At 41.6% G+C, this 11,953-nt stretch overlaps 1 protein-coding gene across 4 annotated transcripts; it reads left to right on the top strand.

Moving 5' to 3' along the window:
- The first annotated feature begins 190 nt into the window (after nucleotides 1–190).
- LOC116457233 (histone H3.3A) lies at nucleotides 191–9,921 on the top strand. 4 transcript variants are annotated; one of them, XM_058430460.1, is made up of 5 exons: nucleotides 191–209; nucleotides 455–536; nucleotides 2,055–2,200; nucleotides 3,384–3,537; nucleotides 9,086–9,920. In XM_058430460.1, the coding sequence occupies exons 3-5, from the start codon at nucleotides 2,073–2,075 to the stop codon at nucleotides 9,212–9,214; spliced, it is 411 nt and encodes a 136-aa protein (XP_058286443.1). In that variant the 5' UTR covers nucleotides 191–209; nucleotides 455–536; nucleotides 2,055–2,072; the 3' UTR covers nucleotides 9,215–9,920. The 4 variants fall into 4 exon arrangements, with proteins under 4 accessions (XP_058286443.1, XP_058286442.1, XP_031992136.1 ...); XM_058430459.1 differs by having other exon boundaries at nucleotides 192–209; nucleotides 455–532; nucleotides 2,050–2,200; XM_032136245.3 differs by lacking the exon at nucleotides 191–209 and having other exon boundaries at nucleotides 349–532; nucleotides 2,050–2,200.
- The last annotated feature ends 2,032 nt before the right edge of the window (nucleotides 9,922–11,953 follow it).

An 11,953-nucleotide genomic window follows, 5' to 3' on the forward strand; every position in this document is an offset into this window, starting at 1 on the left:
GACGCCCGCAGGCCGGGCGTTCACCCGCCGCGCCTCCGCCCGCCTTTCCCTCCCCCCCACTTCCCTCCGGGCGCCCCAAACCCGGGCTTCGGGGGTTCGACGCCGTGCGCACACGGAGCGGGATGGGAGTGCAGGGCCGGGGGCGGGGGCTGGCCGGGTGCGGGCGGCAGTCTCGGCGGGAGCCGGCGGCCCCTCAGCGTGTCTTTTGTGTTTGTACACACACGGCGCGAGGCGGCCTGGAGGAGGGAGCGAGCGGCGCGCGGGGGAGGGGCGAGCGCGCGCCAGCGAACGGGCGCGCGGGGGGAGGGGCGGGGGCGGGGCGCGAGAGGGGCTGTGGGGGCGGGGCCGAGCCTTCCCTCCATTGTGTGTGATTGGCTGGCGTGCGGCGCGGGGGCGGGGCGGCGTGTGTTGGGGGATAGCCTCGGTGTCAGCCATCTTTCAATTGTGTTCGCAGCCGCCGCCGCGCCGCCGTCGCTCTCCAACGCCAGCGCCGCCTCTCGCTCGCCGAGCTCCAGCCGAAGGAGAAGGGGGGGTAAGTTTCCCCGTCTGCCCGCTTCCCCGAAACCGAGCCCCGATTGCCGTCAGCCCCGAGCCGGGCCCTGGCGGTGCCAGGAGGGGACCCGTAGCCCCTCCGGCTTAGCCCACAAACTTTTTGGCCCAGAAATGGAGATGAGGAGCGAGTTTCCCTGTTCCCTCTGGCGGCGGCGGCTCCCCCGTCTCTCGCCGCCTCAGCCCAACAGCAGCAACCGCCGCGGCGCAGAGCCTGCTCTCCCTCCTCCTCCCTGCGCCCCTGGCTCCTCTTTCTTCGGTGAAATCCCGCCCGCCGCCCCTTCCCCGGACCCCAAACCTTCACCACGACCCGCGCGGGCCTCTTAACTACCGCCCCCGGGCCCCAGCCCCCAGTTTTCGAGCGGGAAAGGGGTGGAAATCGCCGCCGCTTCGCACCCTGGGGTAACTCGCTTTTTGCTGCCTCCCCACAGTTGTTGCTAAGCTTCACCATCTTGTCTCTCTTCTCTGGTCACCGACCATATTTTTTCCCCCGTTTCTCTCTTCCCCATTTCAAAAAAGCAAGAATTTTTAAAAGAGGGACATTTTTTTCCCTTTTTTGGAGAAGCGGAAACTTGATGCATTTGAAATGCAAAAAAAACTTTTGCATTTTGGAGGGCGGCACGTGGCAGGGGATAGGGGTATTTTCGAGCGATTTGGTGTTTTGTCTCTTTGGAACGGAATCGGATACGTTTTGCGATTGTTTCCATTTTGTTCTGGTCTGGGAGCCGAGTTGGTTCCTGCTCGAGGCGCTGGGAGCGAGGCGGGCAGGTTGGGGGACCCTGTGCCGAGGGACCTGGAGGAGGCAAAACCAAAAGTTTATGTGGTGCTTGGGGTGGACCGGTCGGCGGATGTCGTGCGTTAATTAAAGCCTGGGTGCGGGGCACTTTTTATTTCACTGCGAAGCCTGTGAGGACTGGACGCGAGGACGGGGCTTTGTAGAATGCTCGCTGGTGGTAGCTGTTGTTCCTCTCTTGTTTTTTCGAGACGCCTTTTTGTCAACATAACTGTAACGATGCAAAACCAAAAATATTTTCAGATATTCACAGCAATCCATCAACAGTCAGACGGGGGGGGGGGCAGCCAAAGTGGGGGGGAGTGAGACCTTTTTTTGCTGTAATTTGACTCGACCTTCCAGTGGTTTGTGGCTTCGTTCTTTTGACTTGTTTGTGGATGGAATGTTTACAGACATTTCTAATTACTGCTTTAATTAAATAAATTGGATCAAAGGCTCTTCGAGGTATTTTTGTTTTGCCGTTTGTCGCTCAGAATTGGCATTTTGAGAGGTGATTGATATTGCTAACAATTTTCTAGTACTCTAGTTTGTTTCAAGAAGAGATTTTGGGTAGACGTAATCTTCACTCTTTCAAATTATATAACAATACGAACATTATTTTTTATACTGATCATAATTTCCAGATATGGGGAGGGGGTGATCGTGGCAGGAAAAGTTGTATGTTTAGTAGTTGCATATGGTGATTTTTGATTTTTCAATGCTGGTAGGTAAGTAAGGAGGTCTCTGTACCATGGCTCGTACAAAGCAGACTGCCCGCAAATCGACCGGTGGTAAAGCACCCAGGAAGCAACTGGCTACAAAAGCCGCTCGCAAGAGTGCGCCCTCTACTGGAGGGGTGAAGAAACCTCATCGTTACAGGTATTAAAAAACAGGAAAAAAATGGGACAAAGTCTCTCTTGTATGTATCCATATAATTTAACAAAAAGATGGATAACAGGAAAACTCTTTGCTTTAGAAAAACTTTTTTTCATTTGAACACTTAACTACTGTTTAAATATATGTACTGTATGATCACTTATATATAAAGTTAAGTATTGGGTTTTATTGAAAACGTTTAACTTTGAAGCCATAATCTGACCTAGAGGTCTAAGGAGACCTCGTATATCACTGATAATGTTAATGGGAGATATTGACATTTTAGTTAACTACTAGTAATTCTTTAAAAATAGTTAAGTGTTGCTTTCTTGAATGCACTTTTGAGGATCTTTCCTAGCTTTTGGCAAAATAATTTAATCGAGATTGAGTGTTTTATAAAGTTCCTACCCCGTCATTTACTTGATTAGCTTATTTCCTTCTGTATTAGCTCTTGATTGTGAACTACCTGAGCCACTGTGTTGTTAAGGGCATCTGCCATTAGAGGGCAGAAGTTGCCCAGACTTAGCCTCCGCAAATACTACGATTAACCTAAAATAAAAGCTCATACAGTGGAAGAAATAAGTCAGAATGAGAGGTAAATTTCCTGCTGACAATTACTTAGTTTAAAAAAAAAAAAGAAAAAAAAACTTTTCCATGTGGAAGGAACACTGCACAATCGGGTGTATTCAAATTTAATAATTAATGAGGGATGAACTGTAGTCAGGGTAGAGGTATTCTGGGAAATAGAACTTAAATGCCACAAGCAGATTTTTAAATTAAGTTCATTGGGTTGTGTTGGTCATCTTTAAGGGAAGATAATAGAGGGTGTAGGGAAGGAGAGTGGTGCTAAATTGAGAGGAGCCAACTTCTTTATTAGCCTGACAGCTAATACCTTCCCAAGGTTTATATAAATGAATAACTTTTTAAAATGAAAATAAACAGGGCTTTGATAAACTTCTTGCTAAGAATGCATTTTAATTTCATGCTTTTTGCTTTAAAGGTATTGTTACTCTTACTAGATTTGAATGTTTACATCTTAAGTTGATCAGTGAAATTTGATACTGAAGCTGAAGAATTGTTGGGTGGCTTATTTTTTGAAAAATTACTGCATTTCTTTGAAGCTGCCCACTTACCTTTTTGTGCTATTTATGTTTTTGGTAACAGTTTCTTTATTAATTTTTTAAAGGCCTGGTACTGTGGCGCTCCGTGAAATTAGACGTTATCAAAAGTCCACTGAACTTCTGATTCGCAAACTTCCCTTCCAGCGTCTGGTGCGAGAAATTGCTCAGGACTTTAAAACAGATCTGCGCTTCCAGAGCGCAGCTATCGGTGCTTTGCAGGTAAAATGGTGGGTGGGAAGACTCAGAGAGTTTGTATTCCTGTGTGTACCAAGAACAGTTCCAAATTGTTGCGTATGCTTATATCATTTAATCACATGCCTGTCAGGTAGTTGATATTGTTACTTCACTGTTGAGACTTCAGAAAGGTTAAATTGCTCAAGGTCATACACATAGAAAATGGCAAAACCATAATTTGAACCTATTTGATTCCAAGGCTTAGTGCACATTCCATTATACCATTTAAAATTTTGAAAAATTGCACTAAAAACAATATTTAAAGAAAATCCTCTGGTTTGGTTTATGGATGCTGCAGGACATTAAGAAGAACTTGAGACTAGAGGTCTGTATTTGTAGTAACAATTTCAAACAGCAGTGCCTAGAATAAAAGAAATGTCGCTTCAGGTCCTGAAGAAACATATAGGTAGAGAGAGCTTAATACCTAGGATGGGAATAGGCAGTATTAAAGAATTATACATTAAGATGTAAAAGGAGCAGTGAGTGGAGGATAGGATTGGATTGGCAAGATGAGGGGAACGGTGCTTAAAGGTGATACTGGACGTGTAAAGGGACCGGGATTTGCCTTCTGGTTTCCTAAAGGGGATTAGGGATTGCCACTTAAATGTGGAGCATATTGAATTTAATCTTAATCTCTAGCATGTCAGGACTTAGAGAAATACTGTTCTAGAGATATTTATGTATTTTAGATACTTGTGGTTTAAGTTAGACCAAAACTTGAAATTCCTACAAGATACTTGATAAAGGTAATCACTTAAGTAACCTAGTTTATATTGTGTGGTTGGATTCTTTAGATGCAAGTATCCCAGAATACAGTAAAGCTACCACCTCCATCAGAAGCATGCAGTTGGGGGTCGTTAAAAATGCTGATTGCTAGGCACCATTGCAGACCTGAATCAATCTAGGGGTGGGGAGGGAGCATCCAGAATCTAAGTACACTCCATTGGAGGATTTTCAAGGCTGCTGTTGCTGTGCCCGGCTTTTGCTTTATGTGTGAGAAAGATATGATAGGTGGATTCCACCCTGAAGTGTAATTGGTCGAGCTGTTTCTATGGTTAGTCTAAACTTCATTTGATTGGTGAATTCCAGGAGTAGGCATCCATTAAATTCTCAGTGAGTTGCTGAAATTTCAACTACTAAAATCTTCCATGCTTTTACTTAAAACTTTATTTTCTGTTTTAATAGCCAATTATCTTCAGTTCTTATTTATTACTAAATACAGAAATGTTACTAAGATTCGTAAGCATTGGTACAAAGCTGCTAATATTTTCTAGTTAGAACTGTGCTTAAAGAACACAATACCATACTTGAAAAGTGTAGCATTTTTAGCTTGAATGTCAATAATGTAGCCTTTTAAATTGAATTTACTAAACAATCTGGGTAAAAGACTCATCTTTCTAAAATTGTTCACATGTAAACTTCCATTGTTACTATTACATATTTGTCAAGTGTGGTTGTATTGGTTTTAAGCAAAATGTTCACCTCTTTTGTCCACAGTTCTCTTAGTGTTAGATAGCTCTTTATTGGAAAGAGTGATCTTTGTTAAGCTTTTGTGTTTTCTGTTTGCTTTTTTATGCATATATTTTAGTTAACTTAAAGATACAGAGAGTGGGCCGGGCGCTGTGACTCACGCCTGTAATCCCAACACTTTGGGAGGCTGAGGTGGGTAGAACACCTGAGGTCAGGAGTTCCAGACCAGCCTGGCCAACCTGGTGAAACCCCTTCTCTACTAAAAATACAAAAAATTAGCTGGGCGTGGTGGCGGGCGCCTATAATCCCAGCTACTAGGGAGGCTGAGGCAGGAGAATCGCATGAACCCAGAAAGCAGAGGTTGCAGTGAGCCGAGATGGCGCCATTGCACTCCAGCCTGGGCAACAAGAGCAAAACTCTGTCTCAAAAAAAAAAAAAAAAAGATAACAGAGGGAGAATTTGTTGATGGAATAGGATAATAGAAGATCGCAACTGAAGTAGAAATCCAAAGGTCCTTTGTTTTTGGCCTTAGAATTACACACTTTACAACTAAAGGATAGCAGGCAGTCCAGTGAGAATGGTAGAGGAGAAGTTAGTCTTAGTTTGCCATGGATAATCAAGAATTTACTTACTTAAAATATAGTCTTTGCCTTTAATGTCTGAGAACTTGAACTCAAATATTGTTATGTTAAGTGGACAGTGTTGCTTTGAAATGGTAAAGAGGCAGACATTCGATATACTCAAAATGTCCTAAACTGATATTTTCTTGTAGTTCTTTTTTTTCTTTGCCATTAACTCAAAATTAATTCATAGGTCATAAATTAGTGTAGCAGTCTTTCATTCCCATTACAGCCTTCATGTTTTAAGGGACTTTGGGCTACTTGTAATAGAATTATCAACGTATGGGTCATGGTCAGATCCTCTCTAGGAGTTGAATCTCCTCTCAGAGCTGACCAGACACAACCCTTATAAACTAGTAGCCAGGTTCTAAGACAGCAGTGAGAGCCCCAGCTACCACATGCGACATCTGAGTGGTTCTAAGCGGTACCACTCTGAAAGGCCACCAGAACCATGGTACCTGATGGTTTGCCCGCATAGTAGCTTGTACCGCATTTTACAAAAGCATTCTAGCTTTCCGTAATCCTGAGGTGCCAGGTTAAGCAAAATTAAACTGTTTTCTTTCCTGATATAATAGCTGATATGCTGTCTTAGAACCTGGCTACTAGTTTTCTTTCCTCCTAAGGAAGCTACAATACGCCATTTTTTCCAGGATTTCTACCCACTTCTAGAATATCTTACGAACGAATCTTGGAATATTAAGGACTTTTGCTTTTAATACCTGTGGAATAGGTAAGATGCGAGGGACTAATTGCATAGAATAGAAACATTTTTTAAAACTAGCAAATAATGAAAATCTACTTGAGGGCAAGGCATTTTGAGTATTAAATGAGATTTCTATTATCAGATAACTTAAGGGCACCAAAAAATGGCTGATAATGCAAGGTCATTGTGAGTGCCAAGGAACTAGGAGTTCGGGGTTGCGTGCACTGGCAACAGGAGCAAGAGACAAGTATGCGATTTTCTCCTTCATGGACTAGTCTTGAGCTGGGCCTTAAAGGGTAGATAAGTAAGACCTAGTTGTTAATAACAAATGCTGGAGAAACACATGTGAAAATAGTTTAATTTGAATGAAAGAAACTTGTAGAAGAGTAGTGATAGGGCTAAAAAGGATGAAGCTATCTATAAATGTGAATGTACCTTTTTTTTTTTTTTTTTTTTTGAGACAGAGTCACACTCTGTCGCCTAGGCTGGAGTACAATGGCGCAATCTCGGCTTACTGCAGCCTCCGCCTCCCGGGTTCAAGCAATTCTCCTATCTCAGCCTCCCAAGTAGCTGGGACTATAGGCACATGCCACCACACCCAGCTACATTTTGTATTTTTCGTAGAGACAAGGTTTCTCCGTGTTGGTCAGTCTAGTCTCAACTCCTGACCTCAGGTGATCTGCCTGCCTCGGCCTCCCAAAGTGCTGGGATTACAGGCGTGAGCCACCACGGCGCCTGGGCTGGAATTTTTTTTATTATAATAAAAATAGCAACTATAAGACTGTTTTCTCCCTTAATATATCTTCAGCAGAGAAATAACTTTTCCTTATAGAAAAGGAGAGAGAGAGCCAACTAACCTATCATTTCATGCTCCAGATCCAAAATTGTTGGATTTATGATTATTTTTTTAAATGGTAATTTCTCCATTTCAAAATGAGTAAGCAGGCCGGGCATGGCGGCTCACACCTGTAATCCCAGCACTTCGGGGAGGCTGAGGTGGGCAGATCACCTGAAGTTAGGAGTTCAAGACCAGCCTGGCCAACATGGTGAAACCCCGTCTCTACTAAAAATACAGAATTAGCTGGACGTGATGGTGCATGCCTGTAATCCCAGCTACTCGGGAGGCTGAGGCAGGAGAATTGCCTGAGCCCGAGAGGTGGAGGTTGCAGTGAGCCAAGATTATACCACTGCACTCCAGCCAGGGCTACAGAGCAAGACTCAAATCTCAAAAAAACAAAAAGAGTAAGCAGATGTTTTGGCTTAGACTAAAAGATTCTTCAGCTTTTCAGACAGCTATAAGTATACTAACAATTTGAGTTATGAGTTAATTCTAGGTGGAAACGTCCCTTTTTCCTCTTCACAAGTTAAGTGTCAATGAGTGCTTCATACACTGTCATTTTTGAGTGATAGTAGGAATAAGATGACTTGAAAGGATCTTACAGTCAAATGGGAAAAACCAGAGAGCTCGATATTAGTACTAGAGGGCAACAAATAACTGTTACAAATTGGGGTACATAGAGGAAGGTACTTGGTAGAGGACAGGGGCACGTCTCTGGGGCATAGATCAAAGTATATAAATAAGGAACTGCCGGGCCAGTCACAGCGGCTCACTCCTGTAATCCCAGCACTTTGGGAGGCCGAGGCGGGCGGATCTCGAGGTTAGGAGATCGAGACAATCCTAGCTAACACGATGAAACCCCATCTCTACCGAAAATAACAAAAATTAGCCAGGCGTGGTGGTGGGCTCCTGTAGCCCCAGCTACTGTGGAGGCTGAGGCAGGAGAATGGCATAAACCCAGGAGGCGGAGCTTGCAGTGAGCCACTGGACTCCAGCCTGGGCAACAAAGAGAGACTCCGTCTCAAAATAAGGAACTGCCGGGTGCAGTGGCTCATGCCTATAATCCCAGCGCCTTGGGAGGCCAAGGTGGGTGGATCATGAGGTCAGGAGTTCGAGACCAGCCTGACCAACATGGTGAAACCCCTTCTCTACTAAAAATAAAAAAAGTAGCCAGGCATGGTGGTGCGTACCTGTAGTCCCAGCTACTCGGGAGGCTGAGGCAGGAGAATCGCTTGAATCTGGGAGGCGGAGGTTGCAGTGAGCCAAGATAGTGCCATTGCACTGCAGCCTGGGCGACAGAGCAAGACTCCATCTCAAAAAGAAGGAAAGAAAGAAGGAAATACGTAACTAACTTGTGATATGTTCTGGAATGAAAAGTACTCTTATGATAAAACAGGTATGAAAGGGAACGTAGATGAGAAGCATGTGATACAAAACCACTTGTTCACCATATTATACTACTGGACAAGGCAGAGGTTCACATACTGTGTGAATGGGATTCAGAGTGAGGAGGAGACTAGGCTGGGATGGGTTATTTGGATTGGACATGATTCCATTTATAAGAATGAGAGTGTTAAATTGGATTTCTTGCTGTATTTGTGACATTTCAGTTTATTAGAAATCATGTTACCATTAGAAAAATTAAAGTTTCCTAGTAACAAAGTAATTTGATTTGTGTAACTTGGTAAAAGATTTACTGACTTAAGCTTTTGGTTTTTTTCATAAGCTGCTTTTGAGCTTTGTCCCACAGGTTGTAAAATGTAAGCATTTGGTAAAATTGTCAGCATCTTGCCCAGTCATTTTTTTAAAGGGTTCAAAAACCTTTTTGTTTTAATTCATATAGTTGGGTCTTAACTATTGGAAATAACACCATCAGTAATTTTTTCTTCATTCCTTTTGCAGGAGGCAAGTGAGGCCTATCTGGTTGGCCTTTTTGAAGACACCAACCTGTGTGCTATCCATGCCAAACGTGTAACAATTATGCCAAAAGACATCCAGCTAGCACGCCGCATACGTGGAGAACGTGCTTAAGAATCCACTATGATGGGAAACATTTCATTCTCAAAAAAAAAAAAAAAAAATTCTCTTCTTCCTGTTATTGGTAGTTCTGAACGTTAGATATTTTTTTTCCATGGGGTCAAAAGGTACCTAAGTATATGATTGAGAGTGGAAAAATAGGGGACAGAAATCAGGTATTGGCAGTTTTTCCATTTTCATTTGTGTGTGAATTTTTAATATAAATGCGGAGACGTAAAGCATTAATGCAAGTTAAAATGTTTCAGTGAACAAGTTTCAGCGGTTCAACTTTATAATAATTATAAATAAACCTGTTAAATTTTTCTGGACAATGCCAGCATTTGGATTTTTTTAAAACAAGTAAATTTCTTATTGACGGCAACTAAATGGTGTTTGTAGCATTTTTATCATACAGTAGATTCCATCCATTCACTATACTTTTCTAACTGAGTTGTCCTACATGCAAGTACATGTTTTTAATGTTGTCTGTCTTCTGTGCTGTTCCTGTAAGTTTGCTATTAAAATACATTAAACTATATCTGCTTTTGGTCTTTATTATAGCCTTGCCCTACTATTGTATTCAAAATAATTATTAAGTCCTTTAATAGTCAGTTTATATCTGAGACATAAGACTTATTGAGAGATGAGGAAAGTATAGACTTGGTGGCAAAAGGAAACTGGCTTTATTTCTAATTTTTAGAAGCTTGCCACTACTCAGTGGTCTTAACTCTTTGGGTATGTTATCTTCTGAACCAATAATTCAAAAAGCTAATCAACAGAATCACCTGGAAATAGTGGAATCTGTAAGTAGATTGAACTTTCATGAATGTTTAATAACAAATGAGAGTGTGTAACAGTCTTTAGCTCAAAAATTAATGCATTCAAGGTCTGGCTATTTTAAGATGCTCTGTATTAGTTAACCCTGAATTTATTCAAGCACTAATAGTTAATTCTTAGCCTTGTTTTGTTTAGTGTTGGTACAATTAATGTGAAATGAGGATCATTAAACCTTCTAAGACTTTAACACATCCCATTAGTTGTAACGTTTGAGTGTTTGAAACTGCCCTAGAAGTGATATGAAATGTTAATAACTATGCCAAGAATAGACGCATGTCAGTAAGATACAACATTGGGCTTGCTTTCTTACTGCTCTTAAAAATTTAGCCGTAACTTAATCTTTTGACTATAGGTGACTATAAAATTCTTTAATGGGAGAATTAATTATTTTAAGAGACTGATTTTGTTAGCATGCATCCTAGTTTTCAGTGTGATCTTTTGCATATACTTCTACAGGGAAGTACTGGTAACACTTGGTACTTTCTCAATATAAGTTACTAAAAGCCAGTTGTAGTTGAATGTTCTCTGTTCAGTCCAGTTTTTCAATGCAAAAGACCAAATGGCCTTTTCATGAAAAACACTTCAGAAGAAAAAGGTGTCTCCAGTAAGGGAGGAAGTTAATGTTACCTGCTGGAATCTGATAAAGACCAGTTATTTACAAGTAGACGATACAGTCCTTTGAGTTCTTGGAATCCTAAAATCTCGAAAATTTTAGTGCTTTAAAAGTACATTTTTTTGTTGCCCCATGAAATGGTTGTTAACAATTCTTTTTTTAAACAAAATTTCAATTTGTACAAATATTTAGTACTATGTGCTCACTGTCCAGGTATAATACAGTAAATTGTACATTATAAAATGAGCCAGATAGAAAAATAGAAAAAAGCACAAAGGCAAACTTGGCACTCAATGTATGTACACAAATGTCTGATCAATTTATTGAATTGTCTCATACAATGCTATGTTAATATTGAGCATGTATTATATATTCCTAATTTACCAGGACCTGACAAATACGCATAGTAGTTTTGAGCTTACGGCTATCCTTTGACTCAGGTGTAAGTGGATCTGCCAGCTCTTTAATACCTGGGTTAATGCTCAGTAACTGTTAGGTTCATAATCCTCTTTCCTATGATGCTTCAGAGCTGCTATATGGCAGTCCCCCCAGAAAAAAAAACCTAGAGTGAATTGGAATTCGGCCCAAAATGTATGGAGACTAGCTAGAATTACCACTGTTTCAGCTTTTCAGTAGCAAAGTAAATAGCCAATAAACACCTTTTAAGATTCCAGAAAAGTTCACTAAAGTCTAAGTTAACAGATGAAAAACCCCAGAAAATTATATTTAAAGATAAAATTTTCAGGTAAATGTCTTAGGAAAATCGGGAATACTATGGAAGAATCTTGAGGAATTTGAACATCCTCTTAAGCAAATGGTGGGAATCTCAGCTATTACAAATAGGTGAGTGCTTGAACAATGCCCAAGCTCTTGCCCTTTCTTGACAGTCCAGAATCTTTAAGAGGAAATATATTCAAATTTGCAAATACATCGAGGGCCTGCTAAATGCTGAGGATGCAAAAGTATGCCCCAACTCAAAATTTAATTCTCAACAACTATGACGTGGGTACTATTTTATGCCCTATTTTGCAGGTAAAGAAACGGCAAATGAAGGAGGTAGACTTTGTCCCCAGGTAGGCTAAATCGAAGGCCATTCTCTTAAGTGATACATAGGATAAATTAGAGCAGTTAATTTTGCCAGGGATTGTAGAAGTTGAAGTCTTGGCAGTAGTAGAAGCAAATGGGGGTTGGGAGGGAAGACAAAATTAGGGTTGAGGGTGATATTTTAGAAATCATAAGCCTGTATGCAGTCAAAACCATGCTGCTCATCACCTGCTCAGTCATAACTTACCCCCTTTAATTCC

This window comes from Hylobates moloch, unplaced genomic scaffold (assembly GCF_009828535.3).
Source record: "Hylobates moloch isolate HMO894 unplaced genomic scaffold, HMol_V3 SCAFFOLD_18, whole genome shotgun sequence".
Classification (NCBI taxonomy): Eukaryota; Metazoa; Chordata; class Mammalia; order Primates; family Hylobatidae; genus Hylobates; species Hylobates moloch.